This window comes from Talpa europaea, assembly GCF_964194135.1.
Source record: "Talpa europaea genome assembly, contig: HAP1_SCAFFOLD_164, whole genome shotgun sequence".
NCBI lineage: Eukaryota > Metazoa > Chordata > Mammalia > Eulipotyphla > Talpidae > Talpa > Talpa europaea.
The window spans coordinates 82,773-101,361 of NW_028167956.1; the positions used below are offsets into that span (position 1 = coordinate 82,773).

The window sequence follows — 18,589 nt, forward strand, 5'->3', positions numbered from 1 at the left end:
CTGTTTCTTCTTTATCCATTACTTCTTCTTATTCTGCTTCTTCTGCTTCTTCTTCAGCTTATTCTTCTGTTATTTCTGCTTCTTCGTCTTATTCTTCTGATTCTCCTTCTTGATCTTCTTGTTATTTTAGTTCTTCAGTTCTTGTTGTAGTTCTACATCTCCTTGTTCTTCTTCATCTTCTTCTTTCTTCTGCATTTTTTGATTTTTCTATTAGTTCTGCTTTTTCTGCTTCTTTTTCAGCTGAAACTTCTATAATTTCTGCTTATTTGCCTTATTCTTCTCTTATTTCTGCTTTTTCGTCGTATTCTTCTGATTCTACTTCTTGCTCTTCTTGTTCTTCTAGTTCTTCTTGTTCTTCTTGTAGTTCTACATCTCCTTCTGATTCTTCTTCATCTACTTCTGTTTCCGCTGCTTTTTCAAGTACGTCTTCTTCTGCTTCTTCTGCAGCTTTTTCTTCTGTTATTTCTGTTATTTTGTTTATTCTTCTGTTATTTCGGCTTTTTCGGCTTGCTCTTCTGTTATTTCTGCTTTTTCCTCTTATTTCTGTTTCTTCTAGTTCTTCTTGTAGTTCTACATCTCCTGCTACTTCTTCATCTTCTGATTCTTTTGCACTTTTTGTTTTTTCAATGACTTCTTCTTATTATGGTTCTTCTTCTTCATCAGCTCATTCTTCTGTTATTTCTGCTTTTTCGGCTGATCCTTTGGTTATTTCTGCTTTTTCCCTTATTCTTCTGTTTCTTCTTCTTGATCTTCTAGTTCTTCTTGTTCTTTTTGTAGTTCTACATCTCCTTCTTCTTCTTCTTCATCTTCTTGTCTTTCCTCCGCATATTTTGCTTTTTCAGTTACTTCCTCTGCTTCTTCTTCAGCTTATTCTTCTGTTTTTTCTGCTTTTTCGGCTTATTCTTTTGTCATTTCTGCTTTTTCCTTCTTATTCTTCTGTTTCTTCTTCTTGTTCTTCTAGTTCATCTTGTTCTAACTGTAGTTCTACATCTCCTTCTTTTTCTTCTTCACCTTCTTCTGTTTCTTCTCCATTTTTTGCTTTTTCAATTACCTGTTCTTCTACTTCTTCTTCAGCTTATTCTTCTCTTATTTCTGCTTTTTCGGATTATTCTTTTGTTATTTCTGCTTTTTCCTCTTATTCTTCCGTTTCTTCTTCTTGTACTTGTTCTTCGAGTTCTTCTTGTTCTTCTTGTAGTTCTACCATTCCTTCTACTTCTTCGTCTTCTTCTGTTTCTTTTGCACTTTTTGTTTTTCCATTACTTCTTCTTCTTCGGTTTCTGCTTCTTCTACAGCTTATTATTCTTCGTTTATTTCTGCTTTTTTGCTTATTCTTCTGTTATTTCTGCTTTTTCGGCTCATTCTTTGGTTATTTCGGCTTTTTCCTCTTATTCTTCTGTTTCTTCTTTTTCTTCTAGTTCTTCTTGTTCTTTTTGTAATTTTACATCTCCTTCTTCTTCTCCTTCATCTTCTTCTGTTTCTTCTTTATCCATTACTTCTTCTTATTCTGCTTCTTCTGCTTCTTCTTCAGCTTATTCTTCTGTTATTTCTGCTTCTTCGTCTTATTCTTCTGTTCTTTCTGCTTTTTCGTCTTATTCTTCTGATTCTCCTTCTTGATCTTCTTGTTATTTTAGTTCTTCAGTTCTTGTTGTAGTTCTACATCTCCTTGTTCTTCTTCATCTTCTTCTTTCTTCTGCATTTTTTGATTTTTCTATTAGTTCTGCTTTTTCTGCTTCTTTTTCAGCTGAAACTTCTATAATTTCTGCTTTTTTGCCTTATTCTTCTCTTATTTCTGCTTTTTCGTCGTATTCTTCTGATTCTACTTCTTGCTCTTCTTGTTCTTCTAGTTCTTCTTGTTCTTCTTGTAGTTCTACATCTCCTTCTGATTCTTCTTCATCTACTTCTGTTTCCGCTGCTTTTTCAAGTACGTCTTCTTCTGCTTCTTCTGCAGCTTTTTCTTCTGTTATTTCTGTTATTTTGTTTATTCTTCTGTTATTTCGGCTTTTTCGGCTTGCTCTTCTGTTATTTCTGCTTTTTCCTCTTATTTCTGTTTCTTCTAGTTCTTCTTGTAGTTCTACATCTCCTGCTACTTCTTCATCTTCTGATTCTTTTGCACTGTTTGTTTTTTCAATTACTTCTTCTTATTATGGTTCTTCTTCTTCTTCATCAGCTCATTCTTCTGTTATTTCTGCTTTTTCGGCTGATCCTTTGGTTATTGCTGCTTTTTCCCTTATTCTTCTGTTTCTTCTTCTTGATCTTCTAGTTCTTCTTGTTCTTTTTGTAGTTCTACATCTCCTTCTTCTTCTTCTTCATCTTCTTGTCTTTCCTCCGCATATTTTGCTTTTTCAGTTACTTCCTCTGCTTCTTCTTCAGCTTCTTCTTCTGTTTTTTCTGCTTTTTCGGCTTATTCTTTTGTCATTTCTACTTTTTCCTTCTTATTCTTCTGTTTCTTCTTCTTGTTCTTCTAGTTCATCTTGTTCTAACTGTAGTTCTACATCTCCTTCTTTTTCTTCTTCACCTTCTTCTTTTTCTTCTCCATTTTTTGCTTTTTCAATTACCTGTTCTTCTACTTCTTCTTCAGCTTATTCTTCTCTTATTTCTGCTTTTTCGGATTATTCTTTTGTTATTTCTGCTTTTTCCTCTTATTCTTCTGTTTCTTCTTCTTGTACTTGTTCTTCGAGTTCTTCTTGTTCTTCTTGTAGTTCTACCATTCCTTCTACTTCTTCGTCTTCTTCTGTTTCTTTTGCACTTTTTGTTTTTCAATTACTTCTTCTTCTTCGGTTTCTGCTTCTTCTACAGCTTATTATTCTTCGTTTATTTCTGCTTTTTTGCTTATTCTTCTGTTATTTCTGCTTTTTCGGCTCATTCTTTGGTTATTTCGGCTTTTTCCTCTTATTCTTCTGTTTCTTCTTTTTCTTCTAGTTCTTCTTGTTCTTTTTGTAATTTTACATCTCCTTCTTCTTCTCCTTCATCTTCTTCTGTTTCTTCTTTATCCATTACTTCTTCTTATTCTGCTTCTTCTGCTTCTTCTTCAGCTTATTCTTCTGTTATTTCTGCTTCTTCGTCTTATTCTTCTGATTCTCCTTCTTGATCTTCTTGTTATTTTAGTTCTTCAGTTCTTGTTGTAGTTCTACATCTCCTTGTTCTTCTTCATCTTCTTCTTTCTTCTGCATTTTTTGATTTTTCTATTAGTTCTGCTTTTTCTGCTTCTTTTTCAGCTGAAACTTCTATAATTTCTGCTTTTTTGCCTTATTCTTCTCTTATTTCTGCTTTTTCGTCGTATTCTTCTGATTCTACTTCTTGCTCTTCTTGTTCTTCTAGTTCTTCTTGTTCTTCTTGTAGTTCTACATCTCCTTCTGATTCTTCTTCATCTACTTCTGTTTCCGCTGCTTTTTCAAGTACGTCTTCTTCTGCTTCTTCTGCAGCTTTTTCTTCTGTTATTTCTGTTATTTTGTTTATTCTTCTGTTATTTCGGCTTTTTCGGCTTGCTCTTCTGTTATTTCTGCTTTTTCCTCTTATTTCTGTTTCTTCTAGTTCTTCTTGTAGTTCTACATCTCCTGCAACTTCTTCATCTTCTGATTCTTTTGCACTGTTTGTTTTTTCAATTACTTCTTCTTATTATGGTTCTTCTTCTTCTTCATCAGCTCATTCTTCTGTTATTTCTGCTTTTTCGGCTGATCCTTTGGTTATTGCTGCTTTTTCCCTTATTCTTCTGTTTCTTCTTCTTGATCTTCTAGTTCTTCTTGTTCTTTTTGTAGTTCTACATCTCCTTCTTCTTCTTCTTCATCTTCTTGTCTTTCCTCCGCATATTTTGCTTTTTCAGTTACTTCCTCTGCTTCTTCTTCAGCTTATTCTTCTGTTTTTTCTGCTTTTTCGGCTTATTCTTTTGTCATTTCTGCTTTTTCCTTCTTATTCTTCTGTTTCTTCTTCTTGTTCTTCTAGTTCATCTTGTTCTAACTGTAGTTCTACATCTCCTTCTTTTTCTTCTTCACCTTCTTCTGTTTCTTCTCCATTTTTTGCTTTTACAATTACCTGTTCTTCTACTTCTTCTTCAGCTTATTCTTCTCTTATTTCTGCTTTTTTGGATTATTCTTTTGTTATTTCTGCTTTTTCCTCTTATTCTTCTGTTTCTTCTTCTTGTACTTGTTCTTCGAGTTCTTCTTGTTCTTCTTGTAGTTCTACAATTCCTTCTACTTCTTCGTCTTCTTCTGTTTCTTTTGCACTTTTTGTTTTTCCATTACTTCTTCTTCTTCGGTTTCTGCTTCTTCTACAGCTTATTATTCTTCGTTTATTTCTGCTTTTTTGCTTATTCTTCTGTTATTTCTGCTTTTTCGGCTCATTCTTTGGTTATTTCGGCTTTTTCCTCTTATTCTTCTGTTTCTTCTTTTTCTTCTAGTTCTTCTTGTTCTTTTTGTAATTATACATCTCCTTCTTCTTCTCCTTCATCTTCTTCTGTTTCTTCTTTATGCATTACTTCTTCTTATTCTGCTTCTTCTGCTTCTTCTTCAGCTTATTCTTCTGTTATTTCTGCTTCTTCGTCTTATTCTTCTGTTCTTTCTGATTTTTCGTCTTATTCTTCTGATTCTCCTTCTTGATCTTCTTGTTATTTTAGTTCTTCAGTTCTTGTTGTAGTTCTACATCTCCTTGTTCTTCTTCATCTTCTTCTTTCTTCTGCATTTTTTGATTTTTCTATTAGTTCTGCTTTTTCTGCTTCTTTTTCAGCTGAAACTTCTATTATTTCTGCTTTTTTGCCTTATTCTTCTCTTATTTCTGCTTTTTCGTCGTATTCTTCTGATTCTACTTCTTGCTCTTCTTGTTCTTCTAGTTCTTCTTGTTCTTCTTGTAGTTCTACATCTCCTTCTGATTCTTCTTCATATACTTCTGTTTCCGCTGCTTTTTCAAGTACGTCTTCTTCTGCTTCTTCTGCAGCTTTTTCTTCTGTTATTTCTGTTATTTTGTTTATTCTTCTGTTATTTCGGCTTTTTCAGCTTACTCTTCTGTTATTTCTGCTTTTTCCTCTTATTTCTGTTTCTTCTAGTTCTTCTTGTAGTTCTACATCTCCTGCTACTTCTTCATCTTCTGATTCTTTTGCACTTTTTGTTTTTTCAATGACTTCTTCTTATTATGGTTCTTCTTCTTCTTCATCAGCTCATTCTTCTGTTATTTCTGCTTTTTCGGCTGATCCTTTGGTTATTTCTGCTTTTTCCCTTATTCTTCTGTTTCTTCTTCTTGATCTTCTAGTTCTTCTTGTTCTTTTTGTAGTTCTACATCTCCTTCTTCTTCTTCTTCATCTTCTTGTCTTTCCTCCGCATATTTTGCTTTTTCAGTTACTTCCTCTGCTTCTTCTTCAGCTTATTCTTCTGTTTTTTCTGCTTTTTCGGCTTATTCTTTTGTCATTTCTGCTTTTTCCTTCTTATTCTTCTGTTTCTTCTTCTTGTTCTTCTAGTTCATCTTGTTCTAACTGTAGTTCTACATCTCCTTCTTTTTCTTCTTCACCTTCTTCTGTTTCTTCTCCATTTTTTGCTTTTTCAATTACCTGTTCTTCTACTTCTTCTTCAGCTTATTCTTCTCTTATTTCTGCTTTTTCGGATTATTCTTTTGTTATTTCTGCTTTTTCCTCTTATTCTTCCGTTTCTTCTTCTTGTACTTGTTCTTCGAGTTCTTCTTGTTCTTCTTGTAGTTCTACCATTCCTTCTACTTCTTCGTCTTCTTCTGTTTCTTTTGCACTTTTTGTTTTTCCATTACTTCTTCTTCTTCGGTTTCTGCTTCTTCTACAGCTTATTATTCTTCGTTTATTTCTGCTTTTTTGCTTATTCTTCTGTTATTTCTGCTTTTTCGGCTCATTCTTTGGTTATTTCGGCTTTTTCCTCTTATTCTTCTGTTTCTTCTTTTTCTTCTAGTTCTTCTTGTTCTTTTTGTAATTTTACATCTCCTTCTTCTTCTCCTTCATCTTCTTCTGTTTCTTCTTTATCCATTACTTCTTCTTATTCTGCTTCTTCTGCTTCTTCTTCAGCTTATTCTTCTGTTATTTCTGCTTCTTCGTCTTATTCTTCTGTTCTTTCTGCTTTTTCGTCTTATTCTTCTGATTCTCCTTCTTGATCTTCTTGTTATTTTAGTTCTTCAGTTCTTGTTGTAGTTCTACATCTCCTTGTTCTTCTTCATCTTCTTCTTTCTTCTGCATTTTTTGATTTTTCTATTAGTTCTGCTTTTTCTGCTTCTTTTTCAGCTGAAACTTCTATAATTTCTGCTTTTTTGCCTTATTCTTCTCTTATTTCTGCTTTTTCGTCGTATTCTTCTGATTCTACTTCTTGCTCTTCTTGTTCTTCTAGTTCTTCTTGTTCTTCTTGTAGTTCTACATCTCCTTCTGATTCTTCTTCATCTACTTCTGTTTCCGCTGCTTTTTCAAGTACGTCTTCTTCTGCTTCTTCTGCAGCTTTTTCTTCTGTTATTTCTGTTATTTTGTTTATTCTTCTGTTATTTCGGCTTTTTCGGCTTGCTCTTCTGTTATTTCTGCTTTTTCCTCTTATTTCTGTTTCTTCTAGTTCTTCTTGTAGTTCTACATCTCCTGCTACTTCTTCATCTTCTGATTCTTTTGCACTGTTTGTTTTTTCAATTACTTCTTCTTATTATGGTTCTTCTTCTTCTTCATCAGCTCATTCTTCTGTTATTTCTGCTTTTTCGGCTGATCCTTTGGTTATTGCTGCTTTTTCCCTTATTCTTCTGTTTCTTCTTCTTGATCTTCTAGTTCTTCTTGTTCTTTTTGTAGTTCTACATCTCCTTCTTCTTCTTCTTCATCTTCTTGTCTTTCCTCCGCATATTTTGCTTTTTCAGTTACTTCCTCTGCTTCTTCTTCAGCTTATTCTTCTGTTTTTTCTGCTTTTTCGGCTTATTCTTTTGTCATTTCTGCTTTTTCCTTCTTATTCTTCTGTTTCTTCTTCTTGTTCTTCTAGTTCATCTTGTTCTAACTGTAGTTCTACATCTCCTTCTTTTTCTTCTTCACCTTCTTCTGTTTCTTCTCCATTTTTTGCTTTTACAATTACCTGTTCTTCTACTTCTTCTTCAGCTTATTCTTCTCTTATTTCTGCTTTTTTGGATTATTCTTTTGTTATTTCTGCTTTTTCCTCTTATTCTTCTGTTTCTTCTTCTTGTACTTGTTCTTCGAGTTCTTCTTGTTCTTCTTGTAGTTCTACAATTCCTTCTACTTCTTCGTCTTCTTCTGTTTCTTTTGCACTTTTTGTTTTTCCATTACTTCTTCTTCTTCGGTTTCTGCTTCTTCTACAGCTTATTATTCTTCGTTTATTTCTGCTTTTTTGCTTATTCTTCTGTTATTTCTGCTTTTTCGGCTCATTCTTTGGTTATTTCGGCTTTTTCCTCTTATTCTTCTGTTTCTTCTTTTTCTTCTAGTTCTTCTTGTTCTTTTTGTAATTATACATCTCCTTCTTCTTCTCCTTCATCTTCTTCTGTTTCTTCTTTATGCATTACTTCTTCTTATTCTGCTTCTTCTGCTTCTTCTTCAGCTTATTCTTCTGTTATTTCTGCTTCTTCGTCTTATTCTTCTGTTCTTTCTGATTTTTCGTCTTATTCTTCTGATTCTCCTTCTTGATCTTCTTGTTATTTTAGTTCTTCAGTTCTTGTTGTAGTTCTACATCTCCTTGTTCTTCTTCATCTTCTTCTTTCTTCTGCATTTTTTGATTTTTCTATTAGTTCTGCTTTTTCTGCTTCTTTTTCAGCTGAAACTTCTATTATTTCTGCTTTTTTGCCTTATTCTTCTCTTATTTCTGCTTTTTCGTCGTATTCTTCTGATTCTACTTCTTGCTCTTCTTGTTCTTCTAGTTCTTCTTGTTCTTCTTGTAGTTCTACATCTCCTTCTGATTCTTCTTCATATACTTCTGTTTCCGCTGCTTTTTCAAGTACGTCTTCTTCTGCTTCTTCTGCAGCTTTTTCTTCTGTTATTTCTGTTATTTTGTTTATTCTTCTGTTATTTCGGCTTTTTCAGCTTACTCTTCTGTTATTTCTGCTTTTTCCTCTTATTTCTGTTTCTTCTAGTTCTTCTTGTAGTTCTACATCTCCTGCTACTTCTTCATCTTCTGATTCTTTTGCACTTTTTGTTTTTTCAATGACTTCTTCTTATTATGGTTCTTCTTCTTCTTCATCAGCTCATTCTTCTGTTATTTCTGCTTTTTCGGCTGATCCTTTGGTTATTTCTGCTTTTTCCCTTATTCTTCTGTTTCTTCTTCTTGATCTTCTAGTTCTTCTTGTTCTTTTTGTAGTTCTACATCTCCTTCTTCTTCTTCTTCATCTTCTTGTCTTTCCTCCGCATATTTTGCTTTTTCAGTTACTTCCTCTGCTTCTTCTTCAGCTTATTCTTCTGTTTTTTCTGCTTTTTCGGCTTATTCTTTTGTCATTTCTGCTTTTTCCTTCTTATTCTTCTGTTTCTTCTTCTTGTTCTTCTAGTTCATCTTGTTCTAACTGTAGTTCTACATCTCCTTCTTTTTCTTCTTCACCTTCTTCTGTTTCTTCTCCATTTTTTGCTTTTTCAATTACCTGCTCTTCTACTTCTTCTTCAGCTTATTCTTCTCTTATTTCTGCTTTTTCGGATTATTCTTTTGTTATTTCTGCTTTTTCCTCTTATTCTTCTGTTTCTTCTTCTTGTACTTGTTCTTCGAGTTCTTCTTGTTTTTCTTGTAGTTCTACCATTCCTTCTACTTCTTCGTCTTCTTCTGTTTCTTTTGCTTTTTTGTTTTTCAATTACTTCTTCTTCTTCGGTTTCTGCTTCTTCTACAGCTTATTATTCTTCGTTTATTTCTGCTTTTTTGCTTATTCTTCTGTTATTTCTGCTTTTTCGGCTCATTCTTTGGTTATTTCGGCTTTTTCCTCTTATTCTTCTGTTTCTTCTTTTTCTTCTAGTTCTTCTTGTTCTTTTTGTAATTTTACATCTCCTTCTTCTTCTCCTTCATCTTCTTCTGTTTCTTCTTTATCCATTACTTCTTCTTATTCTGCTTCTTCTGCTTCTTCTTCAGCTTATTCTTCTGTTATTTCTGCTTCTTCGTCTTATTCTTCTGATTCTCCTTCTTGATCTTCTTGTTATTTTAGTTCTTCAGTTCTTGTTGTAGTTCTACATCTCCTTGTTCTTCTTCATCTTCTTCTTTCTTCTGCATTTTTTGATTTTTCTATTAGTTCTGCTTTTTCTGCTTCTTTTTCAGCTGAAACTTCTATAATTTCTGCTTATTTGCCTTATTCTTCTCTTATTTCTGCTTTTTCGTCGTATTCTTCTGATTCTACTTCTTGCTCTTCTTGTTCTTCTAGTTCTTCTTGTTCTTCTTGTAGTTCTACATCTCCTTCTGATTCTTCTTCATCTACTTCTGTTTCCGCTGCTTTTTCAAGTACGTCTTCTTCTGCTTCTTCTGCAGCTTTTTCTTCTGTTATTTCTGTTATTTTGTTTATTCTTCTGTTATTTCGGCTTTTTCGGCTTGCTCTTCTGTTATTTCTGCTTTTTCCTCTTATTTCTGTTTCTTCTAGTTCTTCTTGTAGTTCTACATCTCCTGCTACTTCTTCATCTTCTGATTCTTTTGCACTTTTTGTTTTTTCAATGACTTCTTCTTATTATGGTTCTTCTTCTTCATCAGCTCATTCTTCTGTTATTTCTGCTTTTTCGGCTGATCCTTTGGTTATTTCTGCTTTTTCCCTTATTCTTCTGTTTCTTCTTCTTGATCTTCTAGTTCTTCTTGTTCTTTTTGTAGTTCTACATCTCCTTCTTCTTCTTCTTCATCTTCTTGTCTTTCCTCCGCATATTTTGCTTTTTCAGTTACTTCCTCTGCTTCTTCTTCAGCTTATTCTTCTGTTTTTTCTGCTTTTTCGGCTTATTCTTTTGTCATTTCTGCTTTTTCCTTCTTATTCTTCTGTTTCTTCTTCTTGTTCTTCTAGTTCATCTTGTTCTAACTGTAGTTCTACATCTCCTTCTTTTTCTTCTTCACCTTCTTCTGTTTCTTCTCCATTTTTTGCTTTTTCAATTACCTGTTCTTCTACTTCTTCTTCAGCTTATTCTTCTCTTATTTCTGCTTTTTCGGATTATTCTTTTGTTATTTCTGCTTTTTCCTCTTATTCTTCCGTTTCTTCTTCTTGTACTTGTTCTTCGAGTTCTTCTTGTTCTTCTTGTAGTTCTACCATTCCTTCTACTTCTTCGTCTTCTTCTGTTTCTTTTGCACTTTTTGTTTTTCCATTACTTCTTCTTCTTCGGTTTCTGCTTCTTCTACAGCTTATTATTCTTCGTTTATTTCTGCTTTTTTGCTTATTCTTCTGTTATTTCTGCTTTTTCGGCTCATTCTTTGGTTATTTCGGCTTTTTCCTCTTATTCTTCTGTTTCTTCTTTTTCTTCTAGTTCTTCTTGTTCTTTTTGTAATTTTACATCTCCTTCTTCTTCTCCTTCATCTTCTTCTGTTTCTTCTTTATCCATTACTTCTTCTTATTCTGCTTCTTCTGCTTCTTCTTCAGCTTATTCTTCTGTTATTTCTGCTTCTTCGTCTTATTCTTCTGTTCTTTCTGCTTTTTCGTCTTATTCTTCTGATTCTCCTTCTTGATCTTCTTGTTATTTTAGTTCTTCAGTTCTTGTTGTAGTTCTACATCTCCTTGTTCTTCTTCATCTTCTTCTTTCTTCTGCATTTTTTGATTTTTCTATTAGTTCTGCTTTTTCTGCTTCTTTTTCAGCTGAAACTTCTATAATTTCTGCTTTTTTGCCTTATTCTTCTCTTATTTCTGCTTTTTCGTCGTATTCTTCTGATTCTACTTCTTGCTCTTCTTGTTCTTCTAGTTCTTCTTGTTCTTCTTGTAGTTCTACATCTCCTTCTGATTCTTCTTCATCTACTTCTGTTTCCGCTGCTTTTTCAAGTACGTCTTCTTCTGCTTCTTCTGCAGCTTTTTCTTCTGTTATTTCTGTTATTTTGTTTATTCTTCTGTTATTTCGGCTTTTTCGGCTTGCTCTTCTGTTATTTCTGCTTTTTCCTCTTATTTCTGTTTCTTCTAGTTCTTCTTGTAGTTCTACATCTCCTGCTACTTCTTCATCTTCTGATTCTTTTGCACTGTTTGTTTTTTCAATTACTTCTTCTTATTATGGTTCTTCTTCTTCTTCATCAGCTCATTCTTCTGTTATTTCTGCTTTTTCGGCTGATCCTTTGGTTATTGCTGCTTTTTCCCTTATTCTTCTGTTTCTTCTTCTTGATCTTCTAGTTCTTCTTGTTCTTTTTGTAGTTCTACATCTCCTTCTTCTTCTTCTTCATCTTCTTGTCTTTCCTCCGCATATTTTGCTTTTTCAGTTACTTCCTCTGCTTCTTCTTCAGCTTATTCTTCTGTTTTTTCTGCTTTTTCGGCTTATTCTTTTGTCATTTCTGCTTTTTCCTTCTTATTCTTCTGTTTCTTCTTCTTGTTCTTCTAGTTCATCTTGTTCTAACTGTAGTTCTACATCTCCTTCTTTTTCTTCTTCACCTTCTTCTGTTTCTTCTCCATTTTTTGCTTTTACAATTACCTGTTCTTCTACTTCTTCTTCAGCTTATTCTTCTCTTATTTCTGCTTTTTTGGATTATTCTTTTGTTATTTCTGCTTTTTCCTCTTATTCTTCTGTTTCTTCTTCTTGTACTTGTTCTTCGAGTTCTTCTTGTTCTTCTTGTAGTTCTACAATTCCTTCTACTTCTTCGTCTTCTTCTGTTTCTTTTGCACTTTTTGTTTTTCCATTACTTCTTCTTCTTCGGTTTCTGCTTCTTCTACAGCTTATTATTCTTCGTTTATTTCTGCTTTTTTGCTTATTCTTCTGTTATTTCTGCTTTTTCGGCTCATTCTTTGGTTATTTCGGCTTTTTCCTCTTATTCTTCTGTTTCTTCTTTTTCTTCTAGTTCTTCTTGTTCTTTTTGTAATTATACATCTCCTTCTTCTTCTCCTTCATCTTCTTCTGTTTCTTCTTTATGCATTACTTCTTCTTATTCTGCTTCTTCTGCTTCTTCTTCAGCTTATTCTTCTGTTATTTCTGCTTCTTCGTCTTATTCTTCTGTTCTTTCTGATTTTTCGTCTTATTCTTCTGATTCTCCTTCTTGATCTTCTTGTTATTTTAGTTCTTCAGTTCTTGTTGTAGTTCTACATCTCCTTGTTCTTCTTCATCTTCTTCTTTCTTCTGCATTTTTTGATTTTTCTATTAGTTCTGCTTTTTCTGCTTCTTTTTCAGCTGAAACTTCTATTATTTCTGCTTTTTTGCCTTATTCTTCTCTTATTTCTGCTTTTTCGTCGTATTCTTCTGATTCTACTTCTTGCTCTTCTTGTTCTTCTAGTTCTTCTTGTTCTTCTTGTAGTTCTACATCTCCTTCTGATTCTTCTTCATCTACTTCTGTTTCCGCTGCTTTTTCAAGTACGTCTTCTTCTGCTTCTTCTGCAGCTTTTTCTTCTGTTATTTCTGTTATTTTGTTTATTCTTCTGTTACTTCGGTTTTTCGGCTTACTCTTCTGTTATTTCTGCTTTTTCCTCTTATTTCTGTTTCTTCTAGTTCTTCTTGTAGTTCTACATCTCCTGCTACTTCTTCATCTTCTGATTCTTTTGCACTTTTTGTTTTTTCAATGACTTCTTCTTATTATGGTTCTTCTTCTTCTTCATCAGCTCATTCTTCTGTTATTTCTGCTTTTTCGGCTGATCCTTTGGTTATTTCTGCTTTTTCCCTTATTCTTCTGTTTCTTCTTCTTGATCTTCTAGTTCTTCTTGTTCTTTTTGTAGTTCTACATCTCCTTCTTCTTCTTCTTCATCTTCTTGTCTTTCCTCCGCATATTTTGCTTTTTCAGTTACTTCCTCTCCTTCTTCTTCAGCTTATTCTTCTGTTTTTTCTGCTTTTTCGGCTTATTCTTTTGTCATTTCTGCTTTTTCCTTCTTAGTCTTCTGTTTCTTCTTCTTGTTCTTCTAGTTCATCTTGTTCTAACTGTAGTTCTACATCTCCTTCTTTTTCTTCTTCACCTTCTTCTGTTTCTTCTCCATTTTTTGCTTTTTCAATTACCTGTTCTTCTACTTCTTCTTCAGCTTATTCTTCTCTTATTTCTGCTTTTTCGGATTATTCTTTTGTTATTTCTGCTTTTTCCTCTTATTCTTCTGTTTCTTCTTCTTGTACTTGTTCTTCGAGTTCTTCTTGTTCTTCTTGTAGTTCTACCATTCCTTCTACTTCTTCGTCTTCTTCTGTTTCTTTTGCACTTTTTGTTTTTCCATTACTTCTTCTTCTTCGGTTTCTGCTTCTTCTACAGCTTATTATTCTTCGTTTATTTCTGCTTTTTTGCTTATTCTTCTGTTATTTCTGCTTTTTCGGCTCATTCTTTGGTTATTTCGGCTTTTTCCTCTTATTCTTCTGTTTCTTCTTTTTCTTCTAGTTCTTCTTGTTCTTTTTGTAATTTTACATCTCCTTCTTCTTCTCCTTCATCTTCTTCTGTTTCTTCTTTATCCATTACTTCTTCTTATTCTGCTTCTTCTGCTTCTTCTTCAGCTTATTCTTCTGTTATTTCTGCTTCTTCGTCTTATTCTTCTGATTGTCCTTCTTGATCTTCTTGTTATTTTAGTTCTTCAGTTCTTGTTGTAGTTCTACATCTCCTTGTTCTTCTTCATCTTCTTCTTTCTTCTGCATTTTTTGATTTTTCTATTAGTTCTGCTTTTTCTGCTTCTTTTTCAGCTGAAACTTCTATTATTTCTGCTTTTTTGCCTTATTCTTCTCTTATTTCTGCTTTTTCGTCGTATTCTTCTGATTCTACTTCTTGCTCTTCTTGTTCTTCTAGTTCTTCTTGTTCTCTTGTAGTTCTACATCTCCTTCTGATTCTTCTTCATCTACTTCTGTTTCCGCTGCTTTTTCAAGTACGTCTTCTTCTGCTTCTTCTGCAGCTTTTTCTTCTGTTATTTCTGTTATTTTGTTTATTCTTCTGTTATTTCGGCTTTTTCGGCTTGCTCTTCTGTTATTTCTGCTTTTTCCTCTTATTTCTGTTTCTTCTAGTTCTTCTTGTAGTTCTACATCTCCTGCTACTTCTTCATCTTCTGATTCTTTTAAACTTTTTGTTTTTTCAATTACTTCTTATTATGGTTCTTCTTCTTCTTCATCAGCTCATTCTTCTGTTATTTCTGCTTTTTCGGCTGATCCTTTGGTTATTTCTGCTTTTTCCCTTATTCTTCTGTTTCTTCTTCTTGATCTTCTAGTTCTTCTTGTTCTTTTTGTAGTTCTACATCTCCTTCTTCTTCTTCATCTTCTTGTCTTTCCTCCGCATATTTTGCTTTTTCAGTTACTTCCTCTGCTTCTTCTTCAGCTTATTCTTCTGTTTTTTCTGCTTTTTCGGCTTATTCTTTTGTCATTTCTGCTTTTTCCTTCTTATTCTTCTGTTTCTTCTTCTTGTTCTTCTAGTTCATCTTGTTCTAACTGTAGTTCTACATCTCCTTCTTTATCTTCTTCACCTTCTTCTGTTTCTTCTCCATTTTTTGCTTTTTCAATTACCTGTTCTTCTACTTCTTCTTCAGCTTATTCTTCTCTTATTTCTGCTTTTTCGGATTATTCTTTTGTTATTTCTGCTTTTTCCTCTTATTCTTCTGTTTCTTCTTCTTGTACTTGTTCTTCGAGTTCTTCTTGTTCTTCTTGTAGTTCTACAATTCCTTCTACTTCTTCGTCTTCTTCTGTTTCTTTTGCACTTTTTGTTTTTCCATTACTTCTTCTTCTTCGGTTTCTGCTTCTTCTACAGCTTATTATTCTTCGTTTATTTCTGCTTTTTTGCTTATTCTTCTGTTATTTCTGCTTTTTCGGCTCATTCTTTGGTTATTTCGGCTTTTTCCTCTTATTCTTCTGTTTCTTCTTTTTCTTCTAGTTCTTCTTGTTCTTTTTGTAATTTTACATCTCCTTCTTCTTCTCCTTCATCTTCTTCTGTTTCTTCTTTATCCATTACTTCTTCTTATTCTGCTTCTTCTGCTTCTTCTTCAGCTTATTCTTCTGTTATTTCTGCTTCTTCGTCTTATTCTTCTGTTCTTTCTGCTTTTTCGTCTTATTCTTCTGATTCTTTTCTTGATCTTCTTGTTATTTTAGTTCTTCAGTTCTTGTTGTAGTTCTACATCTCCTTGTTCTTCTTCATCTTCTTCTTTCTTCTGCATTTTTTGATTTTTCTATTAGTTCTGCTTTTTCTGCTTCTTTTTCAGCTGAAACTTCTATTATTTCTGCTTTTTTGCCTTATTCTTCTCTTATTTCTGCTTTTTCGTCGTATTCTTCTGATTCTACTTCTTGCTCTTCTTGTTCTTCTAGTTCTTCTTGTTCCTCTTGTAGTTCTACATCTCCTTCTGATTCTTCTTCATCTACTTCTGTTTCCGCTGCTTTTTCAAGTACGTCTTCTTCTGCTTCTTCTGCAGCTTTTTCTTCTGTTATTTCTGTTATTTTGTTTATTCTTCTGTTATTTCGGCTTTTTCGGCTTACTCTTCTGTTATTTCTGCTTTTTCCTCTTATTTCTGTTTCTTCTAGTTCTTCTTGTAGTTCTACATCTCCTGCTACTTCTTCATCTTCTGATTCTTTTGCACTGTTTGTTTTTTCAATTACTTCTTCTTATTATGGTTCTTCTTCTTCTTCATCAGCTCATTCTTCTGTTATTTCTGCTTTTTCGGCTGATCCTTTGGTTATTGCTGCTTTTCCCTTATTCTTCTGCTTCTTCTTCTTGATCTTCTAGTTCTTCTTGTTCTTTTTGTAGTTCTACATCTCCTTCTTCTTCTTCTTCATCTTCTTGTCTTTCCTCCGCATATTTTGCTTTTTCAGTTACTTCCTCTGCTTCTTCTTCAGCTTATTCTTCTGTTTTTTCTGCTTTTTCGGCTTATTCTTTTGTCATTTCTGCTTTTTCCTTCTTATTCTTCTGTTTCTTCTTCTTGTTCTTCTAGTTCATCTTGTTCTAACTGTAGTTCTACATCTCCTTCTTTTTCTTCTTCACCTTCTTCTGTTTCTTCTCCATTTTTTGCTTTTTCAATTACCTGTTCTTCTACTTCTTCTTCAGCTTATTCTTCTCTTATTTCTGCTTTTCGGATTATTCTTTTGTTATTTCTGCTTTTTCCTCTTATTCTTCTGTTTCTTCTTCTTGTACTTGTTCTTCGAGTTCTTCTTGTTCTTCTTGTAGTTCTACAATTCCTTCTACTTTTCGTCTTCTTCTGTTTCTTTTGCACTTTTTGTTTTTCCATTACTTCTTCTTCTTCGGTTTCTGCTTCTTCTACTGCTTATTATTCTTCGTTTATTTCTGCTTTTTTGCTTATTCTTCTGTTATTTCTGCTTTTTCGGCTCATTCTTTGGTTATTTCGGCTTTTTCCTCTTATTCTTCTGTTTCTTCTTTTTCTTCTAGTTCTTCTTGTTCTTTTTGTAATTTTACATCTCCTTCTTCTTCTCCTTCATCTTCTTCTGTTTCTTCTTTATCCATGACTTCTTCTTATTCTGCTTCTTCTGCTTCTTCTTCAGCTTATTCTTCTGTTATTTCTGCTTCTTCGTCTTATTCTTCTGTTCTTTCTGCTTTTTCGTCTTATTCTTCTGATTCTCCTTCTTGATCTTCTTGTTATTTTAGTTCTTCAGTTCTTGTTGTAGTTCTACATCTCCTTGTTCTTCTTCATCTTCTTCTTTCTTCTGCATTTTTTGATTTTTCTATTAGTTCTGCTTTTTCTGCTTCTTTTTCAGCTGAAACTTCTATTATTTCTGCTTTTTTGCCTTATTCTTCACTTATTTCTGCTTTTTCGTCGTATTCTTCTGATTCTACTTCTTGCTCTTCTTGTTCTTCTAGTTCTTCTTGTTCTTCTTGTAGTTCTACATTCCTTCTGATTCTTCTTCATCTACTTCTGTTTCCGCTGCTTTTTCAAGTACGTCTCCTTCTGCTTCTTCTGCAGCTTTTTCTTCTGTTATTTCTGTTATTTTGTTTATTCTTCTGTTATTTCGGCTTTTTCGGCTTACTCTTCTGTTATTTCTGCTTTTTCCTCTTATTTCTGTTTCTTCTAGTTCTTCTTGTAGTTCTACATCTCCTGCTACTTCTTCATCTTCTGATTCTTTTGCACTTTTTGTTTTTTCAATTACTTCTTCTTATTTTGGTTCTTCTTCTTCTTCATCAGCTCATTCTTCTGTTATTTCTGCTTTGTCGGCTGATCCTTTGGTTATTTCTGCTTTTTCCCTTATTCTTCTGTTTCCTCTTCTTGATCTTCTAGTTCTTCTTGTTCTTTTTGTAGTTCTACATCTCCTTCTTCTTCTTCTTCATCTTCTTGTCTTTCCTCCGCATATTTTGCTTTTTCAGTTACTTCCTCTGCTTCTTCTTCAGCTTATTCTTCTGTTTTTTCTGCTTTTTCGGCTTATTCTTTTGTCATTTCTGCTTTTTCCTTCTTAGTCTTCTGTTTCTTCTTCTTGTTCTTCTAGTTCATCTTGTTCTAACTGTAGTTCTACATCTCCTTCTTTTTCTTCTTCACCTTCTTCTGTTTCTTCTCCATTTTTTGCTTTTTCAATTACCTGTTCTTCTACTTCTTCTTCAGCTTATTCTTCTCTTATTTCTGCTTTTTCGGATTATTCTTTTGTTATTTCTGCTTTTTCCTCTTATTCTTCTGTTTCTTCTTCTTGTACTTGTTCTTCGAGTTCTTCTTGTTCTTCTTATAGTTCTACAATTCCTTCGACTTCTTCGTCTTCTTCTGTTTCTATTGCACTTTTTGTTTTTCCATTACTTCTTCTTCTTCGGTTTCTGCTTCTTCTACAGCTTATTATTCTTCGTTTTTCTGCTTTTTTGCTTATTCTTCTGTTATTTCTGCTTTTTCGGCTCATTCTTTGGTTATTTCGGCTTTTTCCTCTTATTCTTCTGTTTCTTCTTTTTCTTCTAGTTCTTCTTGTTCTTTTTGTAATTATACATCTCCTTCTTCTTCTCCTTCATCTTCTTCTGTTTCTTCTTTATCCATTACTTCTTCTTATTCTGCTTCTTCTGCTTCTTCTTCAGCTTATTCTTCTGTTATTTCTGCTTCTTCGTCTTATTCTTCTGTTCTTTCTGCTTTTTCGTCTTATTCTTCTGATTCTCCTTCTTGATCTTCTTGTTATTTTAGTTCTTCAGTTCTTGTTGTAGTTCTACATCTCCTTGTTCTTCTTCATCTTCTTCTTTCTTCTGCATTTTTTGATTTTTCTATTAGTTCTGCTTTTTCTGCTTCTTTTTCAGCTGAAACTTCTATTATTTCTGCTTTTTTGCCTTATTCTTCTCTTATTTCTGCTTTTTCGTCGTATTCTTCTGATTCTAATTCTTGCTCTTCTTGTTCTTCTAGTTCTTCTTGTTCTCCTTGTAGTTCTACATCTCCTTCTGATTCTTCTTCATCTACTTCTGTTTCCGCTGCTTTTTCAATTACGTCTTCTTCTGCTTCTTCTGCAGCTTTTTCTTCTGTTATTTCTGTTATTTTGTTTATTCTTCTGTTATTTCGGCTTTTTCGGCTTACTCTTCTGTTATTTCTGCTTTTTCCTCTTATTTCTGTTTCTTCTAGTTCTTCTTGTAGTTCTACATCTCCTGCTACTTCTTCATCTTCTGATTCTTTTGCACTTTTTGTTTTTTCAATTACTTCTTCTTATTATGGTTCTTCT

General features: G+C 33.3%; 1 protein-coding gene across 1 annotated transcript in view; it reads left to right on the top strand.

Moving 5' to 3' along the window:
* The window catches only part of LOC311188083 (uncharacterized protein), a gene marked incomplete at its 5' end in the record, with an annotated part of 73,202 nt that extends 54,847 nt beyond the window's left edge, over window positions 1-18,355 (top strand). The window contains 2 exons of the mRNA XM_084259849.1: window positions 13,782-16,768; window positions 18,280-18,355. Of these exons, the coding sequence (XP_084115975.1) occupies window positions 13,782-14,849 (1,068 nt within the window). The 3' untranslated portion in view covers window positions 14,850-16,768; window positions 18,280-18,355. The remainder of the gene's footprint in view (window positions 1-13,781; window positions 16,769-18,279) is intronic.
* Window positions 18,356-18,589: the final 234 nt, after the last annotated feature.